We start from the raw sequence: 27,217 nt of genomic DNA, 5'->3' as shown, positions 1-27,217 counted from the left end.
GATCATTGTTTAGTAACAGAGGTGGTGAACATTAACACTGTAAAACCCCAGTGTTCTGATCATTGTTTAGTAACAGAGGTGGTGAACATTAACACTGTAAAACCCCAGTGTTCTGATCATTGTTTAGTAACAGAGGTGGTGGACATTAACGCTGTAAAACCCCAGTGTTCTGATCATTGTTTAGTAACAGAGGTGGTGAACATTAACGCTGTAAAACCCCAGTGTTCTGATCATTGTTTAGTAACAGAGGTGGTGGACATTAACACTGTAAAACCCCAGTGTTCTGATCATTGTTTAGTAACAGAGGTGGTGGACATTAACACTGTAAAACCCCAGTGTTCTGATCATTGTTTAGTAACAGAGGTGGTGAACATTAACACTGTAAAACCCCAGTGTTCTGATCCTTTTTTAGTAACAGAGGTGGTGAACATTAACACTGTAAAACCCCAGTGTTCTGATCATTGTTTAGTAACAGAGGTGGTGAACATTAACACTGTAAAACCCCAGTGTTCTGATCATTGTTTAGTAACAGAGGTGGTGAACATTAACACTGTAAAACCCCAGTGTTCTGATCATTGTTTAGTAACAGAGGTGGTGGACATTAACACTGTAAAACCCCAGTGTTCTGATCATTGTTTAGTAACAGAGGTGGTGGACATTAACACTGTAAAACCCCAGTGTTCTGGTCATTGTTTAGTAACAGAGGTGGTGGACATTAACGCTGTAAAACCCCAGTGTTCTGATCATTGTTTAGTAACAGAGGTGGTGAACATTAACGCTGTAAAACCCCAGTGTTCTGATCATTGTTTAGTAACAGAGGTGGTGGACATTAACACTGTAAAACCCCAGTGTTCTGATCATTGTTTAGTAACAGAGGTGGTGGACATTAACACTGTAAAACCCCAGTGTTCTGGTCATTGTTTAGTAACAGAGGTGGTGGACATTAACACTGTAAAACCCCAGTGTTCTGATCATTGTTTAGTAACAGAGGTGGTGGACATTAACGCTGTAAAACCCCAGTGTTCTGGTCATTGTTTAGTAACAGAGGTGGTGAACATTAACGCTGTAAAACCCCAGTGGGATGTTCTGATCATTGTTTAGTAACAGAGGTGGTGAACATTAACACTGTAAAACCCCAGTGTTCTGGTCATTGTTTAGTAACAGAGGTGGTGAACATTAACGCTGTAAAACCCCAGTGTTCTGATCATTGTTTAGTAACAGAGGTGGTGAACATTAACACTGTAAAACCCCAGTGTTCTGATCATTGTTTAGTAACAGAGGTGGTGGACATTAACACTGTAAAACCCCAGTGTTCTGATCATTGTTTAGTAACAGAGGTGGTGGACATTAACACTGTAAAACCCCAGTGTTCTGATCATTGTTTAGTAACAGAGGTGGTGGACATTAACGCTGTAAAACCCCAGTGTTCTGATCATTGTTTAGTAACAGAGGTGGTGAACATTAACACTGTAAAACCCCAGTGTTCTGATCATTGTTTAGTAACAGAGGTGGTGAACATTAACACTGTAAAACCCCAGTGTTCTGATCATTGTTTAGTAACAGAGGTGGTGGACATTAACGCTGTAAAACCCCAGTGGGATGTTCTGATCATTGTTTAGTAACAGAGGTGGTGAACATTAACGCTGTAAAACCCCAGTGGGATGTTCTGATCATTGTTTAGTAACAGAGGTGGTGGACATTAACACTGTAAAACCCCAGTGTTCTGATCATTGTTTAGTAACAGAGGTGGTGGACATTAACGCTGTAAAACCCCAGTGGGATGTTCTGATCATTGTTTAGTAACAGAGGTGGTGGTCATTAACACTGTAAAACCCCAGTGTTCTGATCATTGTTTAGTAACAGAGGTGGTGAACATTAACACTGTAAAACCCCAGTGTTCTGATCATTGTTTAGTAACAGAGGTGGTGGACATTAACACTGTAAAACCCCAGTGTTCTGATCATTGTTTAGTAACAGAGGTGGTGGACATTAACACTGTAAAACCCCAGTGTTCTGATCATTGTTTAGTAACAGAGGTGGTGGACATTAACACTGTAAAACCCCAGTGTTCTGATCATTGTTTAGTAACAGAGGTGGTGAACATTAACACTGTAAAACCCCAGTGTTCTGATCATTGTTTAGTAACAGAGGTGGTGGACATTAACGCTGTAAAACCCCAGTGTTCTGATCATTGTTTAGTAACAGAGGTGGTGAACATTAACGCTGTAAAACCCCAGTGTTCTGATCATTGTTTAGTAACAGAGGTGGTGAACATTAACACTGTAAAACCCCAGTGTTCTGATCATTGTTTAGTAACAGAGGTGGTGAACATTAACGCTGTAAAACCCCAGTGTTCTGATCATTGTTTAGTAACAGAGGTGGTGGACATTAACACTGTAAAACCCCAGTGTTCTGATCATTGTTTAGTAACAGAGGTGGTGGACATTAACGCTGTAAAACCCCAGTGTTCTGATCATTGTTTAGTAACAGAGGTGGTGAACATTAACACTGTAAAACCCCAGTGTTCTGATCATTGTTTAGTAACAGAGGTGGTGGACATTAACACTGTAAAACCCCAGTGTTCTGATCATTGTTTAGTAACAGAGGTGGTGGACATTAACACTGTAAAACCCCAGTGTTCTGGTCATTGTTTAGTAACAGAGGTGGTGGACATTAACGCTGTAAAACCCCAGTGGGATGTTCTGATCATTGTTTAGTAACAGAGGTGGTGGACATTAACACTGTAAAACCCCAGTGTTCTGGTCATTGTTTAGTAACAGAGGTGGTGAACATTAACACTGTAAAACCCCAGTGTTCTGATCATTGTTTAGTAACAGAGGTGGTGAACATTAACACTGTAAAACCCCAGTGTTCTGATCATTGTTTAGTAACAGAGGTGGTGGACATTAACACTGTAAAACCCCAGTGTTCTGGTCATTGTTTAGTAACAGAGGTGGTGGACATTAACACTGTAAAACCCCAGTGTTCTGATCATTGTTTAGTAACAGAGGTGGTGGACATTAACGCTGTAAAACCCCAGTGTTCTGGTCATTGTTTAGTAACAGAGGTGGTGAACATTAACGCTGTAAAACCCCAGTGGGATGTTCTGATCATTGTTTAGTAACAGAGGTGGTGAACATTAACACTGTAAAACCCCAGTGTTCTGGTCATTGTTTAGTAACAGAGGTGGTGAACATTAACGCTGTAAAACCCCAGTGTTCTGATCATTGTTTAGTAACAGAGGTGGTGAACATTAACACTGTAAAACCCCAGTGTTCTGATCATTGTTTAGTAACAGAGGTGGTGGACATTAACACTGTAAAACCCCAGTGTTCTGATCATTGTTTAGTAACAGAGGTGGTGGACATTAACACTGTAAAACCCCAGTGTTCTGATCATTGTTTAGTAACAGAGGTGGTGGACATTAACGCTGTAAAACCCCAGTGTTCTGATCATTGTTTAGTAACAGAGGTGGTGAACATTAACACTGTAAAACCCCAGTGTTCTGATCATTGTTTAGTAACAGAGGTGGTGAACATTAACACTGTAAAACCCCAGTGTTCTGATCATTGTTTAGTAACAGAGGTGGTGGACATTAACGCTGTAAAACCCCAGTGGGATGTTCTGATCATTGTTTAGTAACAGAGGTGGTGAACATTAACGCTGTAAAACCCCAGTGGGATGTTCTGATCATTGTTTAGTAACAGAGGTGGTGGACATTAACACTGTAAAACCCCAGTGTTCTGATCATTGTTTAGTAACAGAGGTGGTGGACATTAACGCTGTAAAACCCCAGTGGGATGTTCTGATCATTGTTTAGTAACAGAGGTGGTGGTCATTAACACTGTAAAACCCCAGTGTTCTGATCATTGTTTAGTAACAGAGGTGGTGAACATTAACACTGTAAAACCCCAGTGTTCTGATCATTGTTTAGTAACAGAGGTGGTGGACATTAACACTGTAAAACCCCAGTGTTCTGATCATTGTTTAGTAACAGAGGTGGTGGACATTAACACTGTAAAACCCCAGTGTTCTGATCATTGTTTAGTAACAGAGGTGGTGGACATTAACACTGTAAAACCCCAGTGTTCTGATCATTGTTTAGTAACAGAGGTGGTGAACATTAACACTGTAAAACCCCAGTGTTCTGATCATTGTTTAGTAACAGAGGTGGTGGACATTAACGCTGTAAAACCCCAGTGTTCTGATCATTGTTTAGTAACAGAGGTGGTGAACATTAACGCTGTAAAACCCCAGTGTTCTGATCATTGTTTAGTAACAGAGGTGGTGAACATTAACGCTGTAAAACCCCAGTGTTCTGATCATTGTTTAGTAACAGAGGTGGTGAACATTAACGCTGTAAAACCCCAGTGTTCTGGTCATTGTTTAGTAACAGAGGTGGTGGACATTAACGCTGTAAAACCCCAGTGTTCTGATCATTGTTTAGTAACAGAGGTGGTGGACATTAACGCTGTAAAACCCCAGTGTTCTGATCATTGTTTAGTAACAGAGGTGGTGAACATTAACACTGTAAAACCCCAGTGTTCTGATCATTGTTTAGTAACAGAGGTGGTGGACATTAACACTGTAAAACCCCAGTGTTCTGATCATTGTTTAGTAACAGAGGTGGTGGACATTAACACTGTAAAACCCCAGTGTTCTGGTCATTGTTTAGTAACAGAGGTGGTGGACATTAACGCTGTAAAACCCCAGTGGGATGTTCTGATCATTGTTTAGTAACAGAGGTGGTGGACATTAACACTGTAAAACCCCAGTGTTCTGGTCATTGTTTAGTAACAGAGGTGGTGGACATTAACACTGTAAAACCCCAGTGTTCTGATCATTGTTTAGTAACAGAGGTGGTGGACATTAACACTGTAAAACCCCAGTGTTCTGATCATTGTTTAGTAACAGAGGTGGTGGACATTAACACTGTAAAACCCCAGTGTTCTGATCATTGTTTAGTAACAGAGGTGGTGAACATTAACACTGTAAAACCCCAGTGTTCTGATCATTGTTTAGTAACAGAGGTGGTGAACATTAACACTGTAAAACCCCAGTGTTCTGATCATTGTTTAGTAACAGAGGTGGTGAACATTAACACTGTAAAACCCCAGTGTTCTGATCATTGTTTAGTAACAGAGGTGGTGGACATTAACACTGTAAAACCCCAGTGTTCTGATCATTGTTTAGTAACAGAGGTGGTGGACATTAACACTGTAAAACCCCAGTGTTCTGATCATTGTTTAGTAACAGAGGTGGTGAACATTAACACTGTAAAACCCCAGTGTTCTGATCATTGTTTAGTAACAGAGGTGGTGAACATTAACGCTGTAAAACCCACAAGTGCATACTGGCATTTTAATATAACTTTATTGGGTGATGCTCACTTCAGGAGATGTTAAAAAAAATTCTGTGAGAGGTGGAGGTCTGAAAAGGACAGTGTTGTATCTCTTCAACAGTGGTGGGATAGAGGGAAAATCCAGATTCAACAATTCTGTAATCAATACACAATGAATGTCACCAGAGATATCACCAGATCAATGAACACCCCAGAGTCTGAAATAGTGGAACTCCTGACGTTAGTTAAGACCACAGGAGATCGAGGCTATATTCGGGCACTGAAAAAAGCAGCGTTGGCAGACCTGCTGGGTATCAGAGCACAGGGAGCATTGGTGAGAAGTAAGTTCCAGGGAATCTCTGAAATGGATGCCTCATCCAAATGTTTCTTTGGTTTAGAGAAAAAAATGGACAAAGAAGAATTATTCATTGCCTCAAATCAGCTGTTGGACAGGAGCTCCCTAGTCCATGTGGAATTAGAAAGAGGACAGTAGAGTTCTATGCTGAGTTCTACAAGTGTGAGTACGAAGAGGTGACACAGCAGTTACTTGATGGGCTCCCATAGGTGGCTGCAGAAGCTCAGGTTGAACTAGAGCAATCCTTGTCTTTGCAGGAGCTATACACTGCATGGAAAATGGAAGGGCACCGGGCATTGATGGGATTCCTGTTGACTTTTTAAAGTATGTTTGGGCTATGTTGGGAGAGGATTGGCTAGCAGTAGTTAACGATAGTTTGACCGGAGGGTTACTACCGATAAGCTGCAGAAGGGCTGTCCTCGCCCTACTGCCAAAAAACTGGAGGCCGGTGGCCTTAATGTGCACTGATTATAAGATCCTGTCCAAGGCGTTGTCCACCAGGCTGAGAGAGGTGATGGAGCAAATCATACAGACCAGTTCTACTGTGTTCCTGGCAGGCAGATAGGGGATAACATTTCACATCATACAGACCAGTCCTACTGTGTTCCTGACAGGCAGATAGGGGATAACATTTCACATCATACGGACCAGTCCTACTGTGTTCCTGGCAGGCAGATAGGGGATAACATTTCACATCATACGGACCAGTCCTACTGTGTTCCTGGCAGGCAGATAGGGGATAACATTTCACATCATACAGACCAGTCCTACTGTGTTCCCGGCAGGCAGATAGGGGATAACATTTCACATCATACAGACCAGTCCTACTGTGTTCCCGGCAGGCAGATGGGGGATAACATTTCACATCATACAGACCAGTCCCACTGTGTTCCCGGCAGGCAGATAGGGGATAACATTTCACATCATACAGACCAGTCCTACTGTGTTCCCGGCAGGCAGATAGGGGATAACATTTCACATCATACAGACCAGTCCTACTGTGTTCCCGGCAGGCAGATAGGGGATAACATTTCACATCATACAGACCAGTCCTACTGTGTTCCCGGCAGGCAGATAAGGGATAACATTTCACATCATACAGACCAGTCCTACTGTGTTCCCGGCAGGCAGATAAGGGATAACATTTCACATCATACAGACCAGTCCTACTGTGTTCCCGGCAGGCAGATAAGGGATAACATTTCACATCATACAGACCAGTCCTACTGTGTTCCCGGCAGGTAGATAGGGGATACCATTTCACATCATACAGACCAGTCCTACTGTGTTCCCGGCAGGCAGATAGGGGATAACATTTCACATCATACAGACCAGTCCTACTGTGTTCCCGGCAGGCAGATAAGGGATAACATTTCACATCATACAGACCAGTCCTACTGTGTTCCTGACAGGCAGATAGGGGATAACATTTCACATCATACAGACCAGTCCTACTGTGTTCCTGACAGGCAGATAGGGGATAACATTTCACATCATACAGACCAGTCCTACTGTGTTCCCGGCAGGTAGATAGGGGATAACATTTCACATCATACAGACCAGTCCTACTGTGTTCCCGGCAGGCAGATAGGGGATAACATTTCACATCATACAGACCAGTCCTACTGTGTTCCCGGCAGGCAGATAGGGGATAACATTTCACATCATACATACCAGTCCTACTGTGTTCCCGGCAGGCAGATAGGGGATAACATTTCACATCATACAGACCAGTCCTACTGTGTTCCTGACAGGCAGATAGGGGATAACATTTCACATCATACAGACCAGTCCCACTGTGTTCCCGGCAGGCAGATAGGGGATAACATTTCACATCATACAGACCAGTCCTACTGTGTTCCCGGCAGGCAGATAGGGGATAACATTTCACATCATACAGACCAGTCCTACTGTGTTCCTGACAGGCAGATAGGGGATAACATTTCACATCATACAGACCAGTCCTACTGTGTTCCTGACAGGCAGATAAGGGATAACATTTCACATCATACAGATCAGTCCTACTGTGTTCCTGTCAGGCAGATAGGGGATAACATTTCACATCATACAGACCAGTCCTACTGTGTTCCCGGCAGGTAGATAGGGGATAACATTTCACATCATACAGACCAGTCCTACTGTGTTCCCGGCAGGCAGATGGGGGATAACATTTCACATCATACAGACCAGTCCCACTGTGTTCCCGGCAGGCAGATAGGGGATAACATTTCACATCATACAGACCAGTCCTACTGTGTTCCCGGCAGGCAGATAGGGGATAACATTTCACATCATACAGACCAGTCCTACTGTGTTCCTGACAGGCAGATAGGGGATAACATTTCACATCATACAGACCAGTCCTACTGTGTTCCTGACAGGCAGATAGGGGATAACATTTCACATCATACAGACCAGTCCTACTGTGTTCCTGACAGGCAGATAGGGGATAACATTTCACATCATACAGACCAGTCCTACTGTGTTCCCGGCAGGTAGATAGGGGATAACATTTCACATCATACGGACCAGTCCTACTGTGTTCCTGACAGGCAGATAGGGGATAACATTTCACATCATACAGACCAGTCCTACTGTGTTCCTGACAGGCAGATAAGGGATAACATTTCACATCATACAGACCAGTCCTACTGTGTTCCCGGCAGGCAGATAGGGGATAACATTTCACATCATACAGACCAGTCCTACTGTGTTCCCGGCAGGCAGATAGGGGATAACATTTCACATCATACGGACCAGTCCTAATGTGTTCCCGGCAGGCAGATAGGGGATAACATTTCCCTGATTCTGGACTTTTTGGACGTCTCTAGGGCTTTTGGGTTGGATGCTGGTCTGATTTCAATTGATCAGGAAAAGGCATTTGACCGAGTTGAACATCAATACCTATAGCGCACTTTTGAGGCTTTTGGTTTCAGCTCTGGTTTTATTGCCATGATCAGGGTGATATATGGTGACATTGAAAGTGTATTGAAAGTTAACGGTGGCTTGAGTGCTCCTTTTAAAGTGTGTAGAGGAATTAGGCAGGGGTGTTCGTTGTCTGGAATGTTGTATGCCATCGCTATAGAGCCACTACTAAATAGAAGTCACATTGAAGGGGTGTTCCTTTCAGAGGATATTTCTCCTATTCGTCTCTCAGCATATGCTGATGATGTAGTTATTTTGGTGAAAAATCAAGCGGATGTGGATAGTTTGAGTCTAATAGTTCATAACCGCCATCGATAAAAGACAGTGCTGTGCAGCCGTCTTCATCGACCTAGCCAAGGCTTTCGACTCTGTCAATCACCGTATTCTTATCGGCAGACTCAACAGCCTTGGTTTCTCAAATGACTGCCTCTCCTGGTTCACCAACTACTTCTCAGATAGAGTTCAGTGTGTCAAATCGAAGGGCCTGTTGTCCGGACCTCTGGAAGTCTCTATGGGGGTGCCACAGGCTTCAATTCTCGGGCTGACCCTTTTCTCTGTATATATCAATGTCGCTCTTGCTGCGGGTGATTCCTTGATCCACCTCTACGCAGACGACACCATTCTGTATACATCTGGCCCTTCTTTGGACACTGTGTTAACAAACCTCCAAATGAGCTTCAATGCCATACAACACTCCTTCCGTGGCCTCCAACTGCTCTTAAATGCTAATAAAACTAAATGCAGGCTCTTCAACCGATCGCTGCCTGCACCCGCCCGCCCGGCTAGCATCACTACTCTGGACGGTTCTGACTTAGAATATGTGGACAACTACAAATACCTAGGTGTCTGGCTAGACTGTAAACTCTCCTTCCAGACTCATATTAAGCATCTCCAATCCAAAGTTAAATCTAGAATCGGCTTCCTATTTTGCAACAAAGCCTCCTTCACTCACGCTGCCAAACATACCCTCGTAAAACTATCCTACCGATTCTCGACTTCGGCGATGTCATTTACAAAATAGCCTCCAACACTCTACTCAGCAAACTGGATGCAGTCTATCACAGTGCCATCCGTTTTGTCTCCAAAGCACCATATACCACCCACCACTGTGAACCTGTATGCTCTCGTTGGCTGGCCCTCGCTTCATATTCGTCGCCAGATCCACTGGCTCCAGGTCATCTATAAGTTTTTGCTTGGTAAAGCTCCGCCTTATCTCGCGTCACTGGTCACCATAACAACACCCACCCGTAGCACCCGCTCCAGCAGGTATATCTCACTGGTCATCCCCAAAGCCAACACCTCCTTTGGCCGCCTTTCCTTCCAGTTCTCTGCTGCCAATGACTGGAACGAATTTCAAAAATCGCTGAAGTTGGAGAATTATATCTTCCTCACTAACTTTAAGCGTCAGCTGTCAGAGCAGCTCACCGATCGCTGCAGCTGTACACAGCCCATCTGTAAATAGCCCATCCAACTACCTCATCACCATATTGTTTTTATTTACTTTTTCTGCAGCTTTTGCACACCAGTATTTCTACTTGCACATCATCATCTGCACATCTATCACTCCAGTGTTAATTTGCTAAATTGTAATTACTTCGCTACTATGGCCTATTTATTGCCTTACCTCCTTACTTAATTTGCACACACTGTATATATATTTTTCTATTGTTATTGACTGTACTTTTGTTTATCCCATGTGTAACTCTGTGTTGTTTTTTGTTGCACTGCTTTGCTTTATCTTGGCCAGGTCGCAGTTGTAAATGAGAACATGTTCTCAACTAGCCTACCTGGTTCAACAAAGGTGAAATTAAATAAATTAAAATAAATAGGTTTAAGTGAATATCCTCTGCAAAGGTAAATTGGGAAAAGTTGTGCTTTACAGATTGGGAAATGGTCTGGAGGGATCATGGCTTTGCCAGGGGGGCTGGCATTGTGTAAGGGAGGTTTCAAGTGTCTTGGAGTGTACCAAGGGGATGAGGGGACAATGGAGAAAAATTGGAATGGGGGAAGGGAGGATGAGATGGCGGTGGTTGTTAATAATGTGGTTGGGGGATAAATTTCATTGGGTTCCACAAAGTGTTTTGTATTTGTCAAAAGAGGGGGGGGGTGTGGTTTGGAGAGGGGTGGCAGGTCTTGTATTACAGGTAGGGGAGGGGGATTAGGTTTAAAGAAGGCTTTATTTTTGGTAGATAATAGTCCGATTTCTAGGGATGGAGTACCTCCATTTTACAGAGGCCTTCTTTGGGTTTGGAGTTTAATAAAGGTGTCCAGACACACTAAGGCTGAGTCAGTGCATTGGCTGCTGGAGGAACCTCTGGTGTTTGGAGTATAATGAAGGTGTCCAGACGCACTAAGGCTGAGTCAGTGCATTGGCTGCTGGAGGAACCTCTGGTGTTTGGGGTATAATGAAGGTGTCCAGACACACTAAGGCTGAGTCAGTACATTGGCTGCTGGAGGAACCTCTGGTATTTGGAGTATAATGAAGGTGTCCAGACACACTAAGGCTGAGTCAGTGCATTGGCTGCTGGAGGAACCTCTGGTGTTTGGAGTATAATGAAGGTGTCCAGACACACTAAGGCTGAGTCAGTGCATTGGCTGCTGGAGGAACCTCTGGTGTTTGGAGTATAATGAAGGTGTCCAGACGCACTAAGGCTGAGTCAGTGCATTGGCTGCTGGAGGAACCTCTGGTGTTTGGGGTATAATGAAGGTGTCCAGACACACTAAGGCTGAGTCAGTACATTGGCTGCTGGAGGAACCTCTGGTATTTGGAGTATAATGAAGGTGTCCAGACACACTAAGGCTGAGTCAGTGCATTGGCTGCTGGAGGAACCTCTGGTGTTTGGGGTATAATGAAGGTGTCCAGACACACTAAGGCTGAGTCAGTGCATTGGCTGCTGGAGGAACCTCTGGTGTTTGGGGTATAATGAAGGTGTCCAGACACACTAAGGCTGAGTCAGTACATTGGCTGCTGGAGGAACCTCTGGTGTTTGGGGTATAATGAAGGTGTCCAGACACACTAAGGCTGAGTCAGTGCATTGGCTGCTGGAGGAACCTCTGGTGTTTGGGGTATAATGAAGGTGTCCAGACACACTAAGGCTGAGTCAGTACATTGGCTGCTGGAGGAACCTCTGGTATTTGGAGTATAATAAAGGTGTCCAGACACACTAAGGCTGAGTCAGTGCATTGGCTGCTGGAGGAACCTCTGGTGTTTGGGGTATAATGAAGGTGTCCAGACACACTAAGGCTGAGTCAGTGCATTGGCTGCTGGAGGAACCTCTGGTGTTTGGGGTATAATGAAGGTGTCCAGACACACTAAGGCTGAGTCAGTACATTGGCTGCTGGAGGAACCTCTGGTGTTTGGGGTATAATGAAGGTGTCCAGACACACTAAGGCTGAGTCAGTGCATTGGCTGCTGGAGGAACCTCTGGTGTTTGGAGTATAATGAAGGTGTCCAGACACACTAAGGCTGAGTCAGTGCATTGGCTGCTGGAGGAACCTCTGGTGTTTGGAGCAAGACTGGACTGTACAACTGAAGCTGTTCCACATTTCTCCAAGATGTTGGTGAAGGGCAAAATCATCACCCTCAGGAAGTTAATGGACATGGCTGAGCCCACATTATGGATGGAGGACGGGGGGCTGAACATTTGGGGGTGAGGTCGGAAAGGATTGTCGGACAAATGCTGGAAAGTTGCAGGAAGGCTCTGTCAGCAGAGGAGTGGATTATGCTCAAGAGTTACTACAAAAAGGCACAAGATGAAGACGCCCCATTTCCAAGACTAGGGATTCCACCGAGTATCCCAATCAGACATAAAGGCTTTATTAGTGGATCTGAGAGGGTTGGAAGAGCTGGGTTTGGATGAGGTGAATGGGAAGGAGTTATATAGGGGGTGTGTCAAGGTTTTAAATTAAGATACATTGAAAAATAGAAAAGACACTCCTTGGAGGGTGAAACTGGACCTTGATGACAAGGTAAAGCCAGCATGGAGAGCACTGTACAAGCCACCGGTACAAAAGGGTACTGGTGATATGCAATGGAGGGTGTTGCATGGCATCATTGCAGTTAATGCTTTTGTATCTGCCATTAATTCAGATGTTGGAGATGGATGTCCCTTTTGTAACGTAAGAGAAACTATTTTTAACTGTTTTATGGAGTGTGAGAGGATAAAACCTCTCTTCGAAATACTAGAGATTTTCAATAACACTGTTTTTATTTTGGGGATTCAATATAGTAAGCTACAGAAAATAAAATGTCAACTGTTAAATGTTATTTTGGAGCAAGCTAAGATGTCCATTGTTCTGAGTAGGAAACACAAGATAGACATAGGATATGAGCAGGATGTAAGATGTGGTTTTAAAGGATTAGTCAAACTGGATTTTGAATTCTTGTTCTTCTCGGCTGTAAAAGATCTCCCATTGTTTGAGGAGAATTGGGCTTATGAAGGAGCGGTATGTTTTGTGGAGGAGGGGAAACCGTTTTTTGTTGATGAAACAAGTTGAATGTAAATTATTTTTATTGAATTTATATATCTATCTTTTTTTAAATACTTTTATAAAAACTCACTCTCTGTCACTCTCTCTGTCACTCTCTCGGTCTCTCTGTCTGTCTGTCTCTGTCTGTCTCTCTCTCTTTGTGTCTCTCTCTCTCTCTCTCTTTGTGTCTCTCTCTCTCTCTTTGTCTCTCTCTCTCTCTCTTTGTGTCTCTCTCTCTCTCTCTTTGTGTCTCTCTCTCTCTCTCTCTCTTTGTGTCTCTCTCTCTCTCTCTTTGTGTCTCTCTCTCTCTCTCTTTGTCTCTCTCTCTCTCTCTTTGTCTCTCTCTCTCTCTCTTTGTCTCTCTCTCTCTCTCTTTGTCTCTCTCTCTCTCTCTCTCTCTCTCTTTGTCTCTCTCTCTCTCTTTGTGTCTCTCTCTCTCTCTTTGTGTCTCTCTCTCTCTCTCTCTTTGTGTCTCTCTCTCTCTCTCTCTTTGTGTCTCTCTCTCTCTCTCTTTGTGTCTCTCTCTCTCTCTCTCTTTGTGTCTCTCTCTCTCTCTCTTTGTGTCTCTCTCTCTTTGTGTCTCTCTCTCTCTTTGTGTCTCTCTCTCTCTTTGTGTCTCTCTCTCTCTTTGTGTCTCTCTCTCTCTCTCTCTCTCTCTCTCTCTCTCTCTCTCTCTCTCTCTCTCTCTCTCTCTCTCTCTCTCTCTCTCTCTGTGTCTCTCTCTCTTTGTCTCTCTCTTTGTCTCTCTCTTTGTCTCTCAATTCAATTAAATTTGCTTTATTGGCATGGCGTAACAATGTACATATTGCCAAAGCTTATTTTGGATATTTATAATATAAAAATATTATAAAAAATACATCTCTTTGTCTCTCTTTCTTTGTCTCTCTCTTTGTCTCTCACTCACTCACCCTCAGGACCCCCAGTATATGCAGCAGGCTCTGACCAATGCCCTGTTGATGGATGCAGTGGTTGGCTGTCTGCAGTCACAAAAGGCCATTTTTGCAGCAACCAAGTTAGCACACTTTGACAGAATGAAACTGGAAGGTATGCCAAAGTTAATCTTTTAGCATGACTAAAAGAAACTTGGTAAAACTTATTTTTTTTAAATATACCAAAAGTCTATGCAGTAGGTTATTGAAATTATTAGCAGAAAGTGCATGTTCATAACATCATTTTGCTTCTCAGGAGATGTTCAATTCAAAGTTTGACCTCTAACTTGTCTGTCCATCCTGAGCAGTGCCAATGATGGTTCCCAAAACCACGTCAGAGACCCTGAAACACAAGATCAACCCGTCTCTGGACCTGACTAGCCCCCAGGCGGTGGATGTTCTGCTCTACACCCCAGGTAAACCCTTAAGGCTCACTGTCAGCCTCAAAGGAAGGTGACCGTCATGACGTGGAGCATCAAAGTAGAGCTGACATCAGACACCATTCAGTTCCTGTTCAACAAACTGGTAGCACTACATATCTGTACTATGATTTCCCAGTACTATAAACCCCCTGCAGTATTCTCCGTAGATCAAGTAGGTACTGCCGGTATTTCCTATTCAATCCCACTAAAATGTTCACTCTCCCCAGTCTAGGACATGCCACGTACCTTCAGACACTACTCCTCAGATCATGACTGTCATGGTAGTACACCTCAAATATGTGTTCTGTAGTCGAGGTATTGTGTGACAACACACAAGACTCATGTTGCCCGTGTCCTAGTAACATATGTCACATTCCAGACCTGGGTTCAAATACTATTTGAAATCTTTCAAATACTTTGTGCATTTGCTTTCATCTGCCTGAAGTGTCAGGTGGGCGGGGTTTGAACTTTTGGGACTTTTCTATTGGTTCCATTGGAACAGGCAAGCTCAATCAAGCACAGCTAAAACATTTAAAATTATTTCAAGTAGTATTTGAACCCAGGTCTGTCACCGTGCTGCATTCTACTGCTGCTAGGACAGTGATTGTGTCAGTGTGGCGTTACAGGAGGAAGCTTGGCCAGAGGCGGTTTTGGTTCCCGAGATTTTTTACTGCCTCTTAAACAAGTAATGAGGCACAGATTTTCCCAACGCATCACCACCAACCACTTCCTGTTGTGTTCCTCAGTTTCATCCTTAGTTTCATGCGCTGATTACTGATAGTAGGGTCACAATAGAATCACTGAAATTGTTCTTCCTACTCAAACCACAAACGTTTATATTTCACAGACTTCTATTACACAATGAGATGTGTTTTAGTCTGACTTCAGTTTCAGATGTAAAGTTGATACAGATGTTTCAAACATCAATCGTTTGAATCAGCATTCTTTTTTTCTCAGGCTCAATAGTACGTCTCACAACGTGTTGTTTTGACTAGGGCAGATAAGAAACAGACCCGAGTTTGCAAGGATCCTCCCAACACCTAAACTAAAAGGAGCCTCTTAACCTAGTGACGTCAGGGAACCAACACAATATCCCTCCTCCTTCTCCTGGTCCTCTCACACAGTGGTCATCCTCCTTCCCCTGGTCCTCTCACACAGTGGTCCTCCTCCTTACCCTGGTACTCTCACACAGTGGTCCTCCTCCTTCCCCTGGTCCTCTCACACAGTGGTCCTCCTCCTTCCCCTGGTCCTCTCACACAGTGGTCCTCCTCCTTACCCTGGTACTCTCACACAGTGGTCCTCCTCCTTCCCCTGGTCCTCTCACACAGTGGTCCTCCTCCTTCCCCTGGTCCTCTCACACAGTGGTCCTCTCACACAGTGGTCCTCCTCCTTACCCTGGTACTCTCACACAGTGGTCCTCCTCCTTCCCCTGGTCCTCTCACACAGTGGTCCTCCTCCTTCCCCTGGTCCTCTCACACAGTGGTCATCCTCCTTCCCCTGGTCCTCTCACACAGTGGTCCTCCTCCTTACCCTGGTCCTCTCACAGACAGTGGTCCTCCTCCTTCTCCTGGTCCTCTCACACAGTGGTCCTCCTCCTTCCCCTGGTCCTCTCACAGACAGTGGTCCTCCTCCTTCCCCTGGTCCTCTCACACAGTGGTCCTCCTCCTTCTCCTGGTCCTCTCACACAGTGGTCCTCCTCCTTCCCCCGGTCCTCTCACAGACAGTGGTCCTCCTCCTTCCCCCGGTCCTCTCACAGACAGTGGTCCTCCTCCTTCCCCTGGTCCTCTCACACAGGGGTCCTCCTCCTTACCCTGGTCCTCTCACACAGGGGTCCTCCTCCTTACCCTGGTCCTCTCACATCAGCGGGCCTATCCCACTGATTGTTCCAATTCCCGCGGATCTGTATCCAATTAGAAGGTGGCATGGTAGTGGCCACGGTATGGGAGGTGGAGATGACCGTCTAGGCATTAGTAACAGTGCTGCTTCAGCACAGAGCACCATTGAAGCTCTCAGGGTCTAAATGTAGGTCACTAATATGTGCCGTTGGACAGTGTCCATATTCCTTCCTCCTTTCCGTTCTGTTCATCACTCCTCCCCATGAAAGGGAGGATGTGACACAGGATGTGACACAGGTCTTTTTTCTTTTCTTTTTTTCCTATTATGATTTAAAAAAATATTTGTCACGCCATCATCATCATCATGTCTTACTAGATCATGAATGATATCTGACACAAGTTCCATATGCGTGGCATTGTGTGTAACTGTCAATGTTTACACTTCTTCCGTGTGTGTGTGTGTGAGATATTCACTGAATGTTTACTCTTCTTTTGTGTGTGTGTGTGTGTGTGTGTGTGTGTGTGTGTGTGTGTGTGTGTGTGTGTGTGTGTGTGTGTGTGTGTGTGTGTGTGTGTGTGTGTGTGTGTGTGTGTGTGTGTGTGTGTGTGTGTGTGTGTGTGTGTGTGTGTGTGTGTGTGTGTGTGTGTGTGTGTGAGAGAGAGAGATATTCAGCTTTGCTCATAACAAACTAGAAGATGTATTATAAATAGATATTTATTATAAAGAATAATCTATGCCTTTCAGTTTCACAGTCTTCATCAGGGTGTTACTTACTTAACTGTATAGTTACAATCTAGTCAAACCCTGCTGTCCTTACTGTATTTGAGTTGGATCTAATTGACTTGTTCAGTATGAGAGAGAGATTCTGCTTGTGGGACAATATAAATAAAAACATAGAAAATGTGAATTCAGGCATTCCAGCCTTCATCAAAATGTTTGTTTACATTCTCAGGCCAGCTGGGCGTATCGTTCGACACCGAGGGTGATGGGAACCCCAAACTGTGGTGTGCCCTGAGCGACGGGAAGGTGGTGGTGTTTGATGCAGCCAGCTGGTCCATGCAACAAAGCCAAGTTCAAGTAGGCTCTTCGCGAGTGGTAAGGCTGTGAACGTGGAACAGGGATGAGACCGCTATTTTAAAAGAAAATGTACAATTCAAAGGGAGAAGGAAAATTCCAGAAGTATGACGAAGCAGTAGTTCTTCACTGGCCGCAGTTAGTCATCGTTCTGCTTTGACCCATTTGAACTATATTTAGTGTTTGTGTCAATTAAAATAACTCAATGGATTCTGCTGCCCCCTGGTGGTGTCTGAAATTGAAGACTTATGTTACCACACTTCCAAGTCTTGTATTCACTTGCTAATTGGAACAAATCTGAGAAAAGCCAGTGGTAATCAAGCTTGCTTCCATGGCTTAAAAAGCTTCTGGAAAGCCTGTCTGGTTTTTTACATTTTTCTAATTTAGCAGACACTCCAGAGCAACTTACAGTAGTGAGTGCATACATTTTCATACTGGCCCCCCGTGGAAATCAAACCCACAACCCTGGCATTGCAAGCGCCATGCTCTACCTACTGAGCTATATGGGTTATACATCATAATGGTTAATATCTTCCCAATGTTATTTTATGTTGTTTTCTTCAGAACTGCATGCTGGGAGTGGACCGGCAGCAGGTGTGGATTGGCTCTCAGGATTCCGTCATTTACATAATCAGCACCCGCAGCATGTCCTGTAACAAGCAGCTGACGGACCACCGCAGTGAGGTCACAGGGCTGGCCCTAGGGGAACGCAGCGAGAAATACAGGTGAGGTGTGACAATGACATGCATCAAACATACAGCTACTACTGGCATCACAGCCATTGAGAGAGCCTTCGTTTTAGGAGCCTATGATAAAGCCATCAATGAGCAGTCCCAGCTCTAAGTACAATCGATGACATTCGTTATTTACACCTGGGCTGTGTTCATTAGGCACCAAACAGAAGAAAATGGACTGAAACACAGAGCAACAATCTGAATTTGTATAAGAAATGCTCCTGTGTGTCATCCTGAACATAGCCCTGCTGATTCTTCTCTATGGTATCAGTAACATTAGTCTTTACCGGTGTATGTATTCCCTGTTGCAGCCCCAAGGTGGCATACTCCTGCAGTGCGGAAGGTACAGTGATGGCGTGGGACGTGTCCACACTGCAGGTGAGGAAACAGTTCAGACTCTCCTGTGACCGTCTCCAGTCCGTTCAGCTCTGCAGTGGAACCCTATGGTGCTGTAAGTACACATAAAAACATAAAAATAGTGTACTTAAAATGATGAAAATTACTTCTGGCAATACTAGACTTAAGCAATAAGGCCCGAGGAGGTGTGGTATATGGCCAATATACCACGGCTAAGGGCTGTTCTTAAGCACGACACAACGCAGAGGGCCTGGACACAGCCCTTAGCCGTGGTATATTGGCCATATACCACAAACCCCAGACGTGCCTTATTGCTGTTATAAACTGGTTACCAATGTAATTAGAGCAGTAAAATAAATGTTTTGTCATACCCGTGGTATACGGTCTGATATACCATGGCTGTCAGCCAATCAGCTTTCAGGGCTCGAACCACCCAGTTTATAATACTGTATATGACAGATTGATTGTTATAATTGTGGTTGTTATTCCTCCTACGTCATTCAGGTGCCAGAGACTGCATTATTGAGGTGTGGAAAACCGGAACGTTGAATCGCAAGATCTCCCTTCCTGAACAGCTCTGTGGCTCCCCCACTGCCTTCAGCAGCTTCCTGCTCTACCAGGAGGTGACTCGTGGTTTATGTGTTTGTAGAAATATAGAAATTAAACAAGCTGAGGCTAGTACTTTTCAGAACCTACCAGGCTGGATGAAATGTTGTTTTTGAAAGGCACTGACTTTGGACCAGAATGTTACCCGGGCTGGTGGAAATCGTGGCCTGCTAGCCCGGCTGGCCAGTGTCATGTTTCATCCCTGCATGTATTGTATACATAGTATGTCATATTTAACATATAGCCTACTGTGATCAGTGAGGTCTGTGCTACTTTGACATGGTATGGGGGTGATGAAGGAGTGGGGTTGTGTGCTATGTGTTCCAGAAGGAGCAGCTGTGGACGGCCTGTATAGACGTAGGAGAGCTGTGTGTGTGGCACCTCAGGGAGCTCACCAAGCCCTTCCAGAGGATCCAGTTGCCCGACTGTGCAGGTGTCACCTGCCTCATCAAGGTCAAAAACCAGGTGAGACCATCTGCAGACTGCATTGTAGACCGAAGATTAGAATGCTTCTATTCTACTCTACTGTAGTTTCCATTAAAGGGCATTGCTTGAGTACTCTACTGTAGTTTCCATTAAAGGGCATTGCTTGAGTACTCTACTGTAGTTTCCATTAAAGGGCATTGCTTGAGTACTCTACTGTAGTTTCCATTAAAGGGCATTGCTTGAGTACTCTACTGTAGTTTCCATTAAAGGGCTTGAGTACTCTACTGTAGTTTCCATTAAAGCGCATTGCTTGAGTACTCTACTGTAGTTTCCATTAAAGCGCATTGCTTGAGTACTCTACTGTAGTTTCCATTAAAGCGCATTGCTTGAGTACTCTACTGTAGTTTCCATTAAAGCGCATTGCTTGAGTACTCTACTGTAGTTTCCATTAAAGGGCTTGAGTACTCTACTGTAGTTTCCATTAAAGGGCTTGAGTACTCTACTGTAGTTTCTATTAAAGGGCTTGAGTACTCTACTGTAGTTTCCATTAAAGGGCTTGAGTACTCTATTGTAGTTTCCATTAAAGGGCTTGAGTACTCTACTGTAGTTTCCATTGAAGGGCTTGAGTACTCTACTGTAGTTTCCATTAAAGCACATTGCTTGAGTACTCTACTGTAGTTTCCATTAAAGGGCTTGAGTACTCTACTGTAGTTTCCATTGAAGGGCTTGAGTACTCTACTGTAGTTTCCATTGAAGGGCTTGAGTACTCTACTGTAGTTTCCATTGAAGGGCTTGAGTACTCTACTGTAGTTTCCATTGAAGGGCTTGAGTACTCTACTGTAGTTTCCATTGAAGGGCTTGAGTACTCTACTGTAGTTTCCATTAAAGCGCATTGCTTGAGTACTCTACTGTAGTTTCCATTAAATCAAATCAAATCAAGTTTATTTTATATAGCCCTTCGTACATCAGCTAATATCTCGAAGTGCTGTACAGAAACCCAGCCTAAAACCCCAAACAGCAAGCAATGCAGGTGTAGAAGCACGGTGGCTAGGAAAAACTCCCTAGAAAGGCCAAAACCTAGGAAGAAACCTAGAGAGGAACCAGGCTATGAGGGGTGGCCAGTCCTCTTTTGGCTGTGCCGGGTGGAGATTATAACAGAACATGGCCAAGATGTTCAAAATGTTCATAAGTGACAAGCATGGTCAAATAATAATCAGGAATAATTGTCAGTTGGCTTTTCATAGCCGATCATTAAGAGTTGAAAGCAGCAGGTCTGGGACAGGTAGGGGTTCCATAACCGCAGGCAGAACAGTTGAAACTGGAACAGCAGCAAGGCCAGGTGGACTGGGGACAGCAAGGAGTCATCATGCCCGGTAGTCCTGACGTATGGTCCTAGGGCTCAGGTTCTCCGAGAGGGAGAAAGAAAGAGAGAAGGAGAGAATTAGAGAGAGCATACTTAAATTCACACAGGACACTGGATAAGACAGGAGAAGTACTCCAGATATAACCAACTGACCCTAGCCCCCCGACACATAAACTACTGCAGCATAAATACTGGAGGCTGAGACAGGAGGGGTCAGGAGACACTGTGGCCCCATCCGATGATACCCCCGGACAGGGCCAAACAGGAAGGATATAACCCCACCCACTTTGCCAAAGCACAGCCCCAGCACCACTAGAGGGATATCTTCAACCACCAACTTACAATCCTGAGACAAGGCCGAGTATAGCCCACAAAGATCTCCACCACAGCACAAACCAAGGTAGACATTAAAGCGCATTGCTTGAGTACTCTACTGTAGTTTCCATTAAAGCGCATTGCTTGAGTACTCTACTGTAGTTTCCATTAAAGCGCATTGCTTGAGTACTCTACTGTAGTTTCCATTAAAGCGCATTGCTTGAGTACTCTACTGTAGTTTCCATTAAAGCGCATTGCTTGAGTACTCTACTGTAGTTTCCATTAAAGCGCATTGCTTGAGTACTCTACTGTAGTTTCCATTAAAGCGCATTGCTTGAGTACTCTACTGTAGTTTCCATTAAAGGGCTTGAGTACTCTACTGTAGTTTCCATTAAAGGGCTTGAGTACTCTACTGTAGTTTCCATCAAAGGGCTTGAGTACTCTACTGGACTACTAGATACACTACTTACAGTTCATACTGTATTTAGGTATTCTATTATGTGAAAGTATTCATTGGTCCAAATCAGCCTTGGTTCCCCTTCCCGCTTTTCAGCTTAAAAAAAACAAACATAATAGATCATTCATAGCACAATGCATTCTGACATGCTGTCCATTGTCAATTTAACATGTCTTATTAAAAACAGAGATGTCTCTTATTGGTCATTAAACCACATCTTTTACCCTGTCCTGTCAGATCTGGGTTGGCGGCCGGAGCTCGGGGAAGTCCAGAGGGAAGATCTACGTAGTGGATGCCCAGCGACACACGGTGGAGAAGGAGCTGGTAGCTCACACAGACTGTGTCCAGGCACTGTGCTCCGCAGAGGACCGCTATGTGCTGAGTGGGGCGGCCCGCGAGGACGGGAAGATAGCCATCTGGAAAGTGGAGTAACTGGAGTGGAAATTCGATACTGCCCACTGGTGCCTTGGGTTCAGAACAGGGTCGTGTTCATTAGGCACCAAACGGTAGAAAATGGACTGAAACAGAGAGCGGCTACATGGGCCAATAAGAAACACACTTTTTTGTTTTCTGTTGAAAAAGATTTTGCTACATTGTGCTCTAATAACCCAGGTTATTGTGAACAGTTGGTAAATGGACTTGTGATTTTAGACTGCCTGTGGATGGATGACTGACCCAAAGACGGACCCAAAGACAAAATAAGGGGTCTTCCCCATGATTGCATGGGGTTTTTGTATTGTTGCTCATTAGACTTACAACAACTGAAGTAATTTGTCCAACCTATAGTTAAATACCTTTTTGTTTATGTTCAGCAGTGTTAACTGCTTATTTTAATATTAACATCTAAGGAGGAGCCTTATCTTTTTATATTGGAACTACAGTATAGATGCATGACAAGTGATTCACAACCATATGAGTATTTTACATTTAATGTATGTGGGTTTTTTGTTGTTGTTGTAAATATACCTTTTTGTATGTTTTAATACACAACACTACATGTTTGTATTGTTTACTGGTGTTATTAAAAATGTATTATTAAAAATGTATGAATGAAGACTCAATTTATTTGGCTCTACATGTAACATGACACAAACTATTTTCTAAACATTTCAATAAAAAAGTGAAATATTCACCGTAAATAGTAGTTTCATGTGTATTCTGTATATGATTTTGCCACCAGGGGGCAGTATAACATCTATTAGCTTTAAATTGACATCCCAGAGCTGTCTGTAAACCCACGTCATGAGATTTTACTTCTTTGTATTGTACTGACTGAAACCAAGGACTTTTAACATTATTTCTATATAGCAATTTGACTGTGATGCTAAAGCCAGGTGTTTTTGTATAATCTTGGGGATTATAACATTTTAACCCACTTGGCCCATATTCAATCAGATATAATAATTTGTCTGCCTTCATGCATTACAGTCAGCTCTGTATTAAAGCCCATTACGGGGGCTACAGGGAAGCCCGTATCTTCCTCATCTGAGAATCCTCTCAATCACACCAGCAGATGTCAAAATCATTGACATCATCATCCAAATGCCAGTGTTCCAATCATAATTCTCCAACTGTCCCCAGCTGTACGAATATAAATCCCTCTCCTCTCTGTGCTTATACAATGCAGCATAGAAACATAATCACAGACCACATTTTTAATTCAGCTGCAGATTTGTTTTAAATTACAATGTGGTTTCCTCAGATTTAGCCAGATTGGAATTTACCCAATGGGTTTCAAATACCATCTCTTTTACTCATAACTACAAATTACTTTGAGTTGTAGTAATTGAATCCAGGGATGTGGAAGACTGATGACGCCTAAAATACCAGAACTAGATTACACAGGGCGCTGTTGAATCAGGCATTTACATCCACCGATAAAGTGACAGCAATAAGATTAGTTCAGTCCAACACACACATAGAACAGGTAGGCTCCTCCCATCACAGGCAGATTTGACTTCCCAGAAGAATTAATGTATGTCCGTGGGCAGATGTTTATACAGTATCTTTTGTTTACACATGAAGATGTAGGCAGTTATGTTGACTGAATACAAAATGACAACCTATGCCCTGCATAGTGCACTAATTTAGACCAGGGCCCAGTTTCCCAAAAGCATCTTAAGGCGAATAAGTTCATCGTTAGAACCATAGCATCCTATGGTTCTAAATTGAACTTAGCCTCAAGATGCTATTGGGGAATCAGGCCCTGGGCCCTTGTCAAAAGTAATGAGCTATAGGAAATAGGATGCCATTTAGGACTGTGTTCTGGTTGATGTTCCTGTAGGGTTTCTCCATATTGGCTAAAAGTGGGGCCATTTTTTATCACTATTTGTATTTACAGTAAATAGCCAAGAAATCTTGAAAATGAAAATGACTGATTTTATTATACCCATGGAAACGGGATACCACAGAAACGGTACATTACCAATCAAGCAAAGTTATGAAAGACGGCCCTGTGGCACCATTGCCCTGACCTGGGTCTCTGTCATTTTCCTGTTAACCATGAGGATTGGATGATTCCCTATTCCAAGGGATACTCTGTTTTCAGGTTGTCCATACTTTTAGAACTAACATTGTGTGGGTTGGTGATTGTCCATGACAAATAGGAATCTGCCTCTTATGAGGCAGAACTGAGCGCTGCTGAGTGAACAACCATTTGCTATTTAAAGAGGCTACGTATGAAAAGAATCAGAGAGAGATGTATGTGGCAGTTGAACTGAGAGGGGTTTTTATTGTGTGTGTTTCATATGGATAGAACTCTACTACCATATGCACTCTAGAGACCATCTATTAAATCAATTTGATGGGCAAAATAAATGACTGAGGTAAATGTCTCTACGTAGTTCAGGAAACGGTGGGTACCGGTAGTTGTATTACTCTACCTGTGATCTGTGCATAGTTCAGGCAACGGTGGGTACCGGTAGTTGTATTACTCTAACTGTGATCTGTGCATAGTTCAGGCAACGGTGGGTACCGGTAGTTGTATTACTCTAACTGTGACCTGTGCATAGTTCAGGTAACGGTGGGTACCGGTAGTTGTATTACTCTAACTGTGACCTGTACATAGTTCAGGCAACGGTGGGTACCGGTAGTTGTATTACTCTAACTGTGACCTGTACATAGTTCAGGCAACGGTGGGTACCGGTAGTTGTATTACGCTAACTGTGACCTGTACATAGTTCAGGCAACGGTGGGTACCGGTAGTTGTATTACGCTAACTGTGACCTGTACATAGTTCAGGCAACGGTGGGTACCGGTAGTTGTATTACGCTAACTGTGACCTGTACATAGTTCAGGCAACGGTGGGTACCGGTAGTTGTATTACGCTAACTGTGACCTGTACATAGTTCAGGCAACGGTGGGTACCGGTAGTTGTATTACTCTAACTGTGCCTGTACATAGTTCAGGCAACGGTGGGTACCGGTAGTTGTATTACGCTAACTGTGACCTGTACATAGTTCAGGCAACGGTGGGTACCAGTAGTTGTAATACTCTAACTGTGACCTGTGCATAGTTCATGAAACGGTGGGTACTGGTAGTTGTATTACACTCACTGTGACCTGTGCATAGTTCAGGCAACGGTGGGTACCGGTAGTTGTATTGAACTTGCATTGAGTCTCTCTTTATCAAGAGTCCCCACCATCAGAAATATTGTATTACACACGATATGGTGTGGGCTGTGGTAACATTATGTTTCCCTATATTGGATAGATACCATAGTTAGAGCACATAATGCATAATAATATAAACTCAGCAAAAAAAAGAAACGTCCTTTTTTCAGGACCCTGTCTTTCAAAGTTAATTCGTAAAAATCCAAATAACTTCACAGATCTTCATTGTAAAGGGTTTAAACACTGTTTCCCATGCTTGTTCAATGAACCATAAACAATTAATGAACATGCACTTGTGGAACGGTCGTTAAGACACTAACAGCTTACAGACGGTAGGCAATTAAGGTCACAGTTATGAAAACGTAGGACACAAAAAAGGCCTTTCTACTGACTCTGAAAAACACCAAAAGAAAGATGCCCAGGGTCCCTGCTCATCTGCGTGAACGTGCCTTAGGCATGCTGCAAGGAGGCATGAGGACTGCAGATGTGACCAGGGCAATATATTGCAATGTCTGTACTGTGAGACGCCTAAGACAGCACTACAGGGAGACAGGACGGACAGCTGATCATCCTCGTAGTGGCAGACCACGTGTAAAAACACGTGCACAGGATCGGTACATCCGAACATCACACCTGCGGTACAGGTACAGGATGGCAACAACAACTGCCTGAGTTACACCAGGAACGCACAATCCCTCCATCAGTGCTCAGATTGTCCGCAATAGGCTGAGAGAGGCTGGACTGAGGGCTTGTAGTCCTGTTGTAAGGCAGGTCCTCACCAGACATCACCGGCAACAACGTCGCCTATGGGCACAAACCCACCGTCGCTGGACCAGACAGGACTGGCAAAAAGTGCTCTTTACTGACAAGTCGCGGTTTTGTCTCACCAGGGGTGATGGTCGGATTCACGTTTATCGTCAAAGGAATGAGCGTTACACCGAGGCCTGTACGCTGGAGCGGGATTGATTTGGAGGTGGAGAGCCCGTCATGGTCTGGGGCGGTGTGTCACAGCATCATCGGACTGAGCTTGTTGTCATTGCAGGCAATCTCAACGCTGTGCGTTACAGGGAAGACATCCTCCTCCCTCATGTGGTACCCTTCCTGCAGGCTCATCCTGACATGACCCTCCAGCATGACAATGCCACCAGCCATACTGCTTGTTCTGTGCGTGATTTCCTGCAAGTCAGTGTTCTGCCATGGCCAGCGAAAAGCCCGAATCTCAATCCCATTGAGGACATCTGGGACCTGTTGGATAGGAGGGTGAGGGCTAGGGCCATTCCCCCCAGAAATGTCAGTAAACTTGCAGGTGCCTTGGTGGAAGAGTGAGGTAACATCTCACAGCAAGAACTGGCAAATCTGGTGCAGTCTATGAGGAGGAGATGCACTGTAGTACTTAATGCAGCTGGTGGCCACACCAGATACTGATTGTTACTTTTGATTTTGACCCCCCCTTTGTTCAGGGACACATTATTCCATTTATGTTAGTCACATGTCTGTGGAACTTGTTCAGTTTATGTCTCAGTTGTTGAATCTTGTTATGTTCATACAAATATTTACACATGTTAAGTTTGCTGAAAATAAACACAGTTGACAGTGAGAGGACGTTTCTTTTTTTTGCTGAGTTTATGTTATTCATCAAAAGGGACTTATAGTCATACATTTTTAACATATAGGTAGTCCCAGGAATCAAACCCACTATCCTGGTGTTACCAGCACCATGCTATACCAACTGAGCTACAGAGGAACACATCCCACATTTAGGACTGACGATAAGCATTGAATCACTACTGTAATGACAAGATACCAGTCATACACTTTCTTTTTACAGTGGCAATACAACAAAACCCCCAAGGAAGGAGAATCAGAGGGAGCGTCAGGTTACCAGTGAACAGGTGCTCCTTGCCTTGCACCCCTCTGATGTGGGGGAAGGGTGGGGTGAGAGTGGTTCCTGGGTGGGGTGGGAGTGGTTCCTGGGTGGGGTGAGAGTGGTTCCTGG

General features: G+C 44.0%; 1 protein-coding gene across 2 annotated transcripts in view; it reads left to right on the top strand.

Annotated features, from left to right (window-relative positions):
• The window catches only part of LOC120022149 (DENN domain-containing protein 3-like), a 71,748-nt gene extending 49,029 nt beyond the window's left edge, over window positions 1–22,719 (top strand). For both annotated transcript variants that reach the window (XM_038966008.1, XM_038966007.1), the window contains exons 17-24: window positions 14,006–14,135; window positions 14,329–14,436; window positions 17,231–17,373; window positions 17,917–18,077; window positions 18,398–18,537; window positions 18,948–19,066; window positions 19,377–19,514; window positions 21,848–22,719. In XM_038966008.1, the coding sequence (XP_038821936.1) occupies window positions 14,006–14,135; window positions 14,329–14,436; window positions 17,231–17,373; window positions 17,917–18,077; window positions 18,398–18,537; window positions 18,948–19,066; window positions 19,377–19,514; window positions 21,848–22,042 (1,134 nt within the window). In that variant the 3' untranslated portion in view covers window positions 22,043–22,719. The remainder of the gene's footprint in view (window positions 1–14,005; window positions 14,136–14,328; window positions 14,437–17,230; window positions 17,374–17,916; window positions 18,078–18,397; window positions 18,538–18,947; window positions 19,067–19,376; window positions 19,515–21,847) is intronic.
• Window positions 22,720–27,217: the final 4,498 nt, after the last annotated feature.

Source organism: Salvelinus namaycush, chromosome 27 (assembly GCF_016432855.1).
Source record: "Salvelinus namaycush isolate Seneca chromosome 27, SaNama_1.0, whole genome shotgun sequence".
Taxonomy (NCBI): Eukaryota; Metazoa; Chordata; class Actinopteri; order Salmoniformes; family Salmonidae; genus Salvelinus; species Salvelinus namaycush.
The sequence above is the reverse complement of the archived record's forward strand: the minus strand, read 5'-3'. Positions and strand labels throughout refer to the sequence as shown.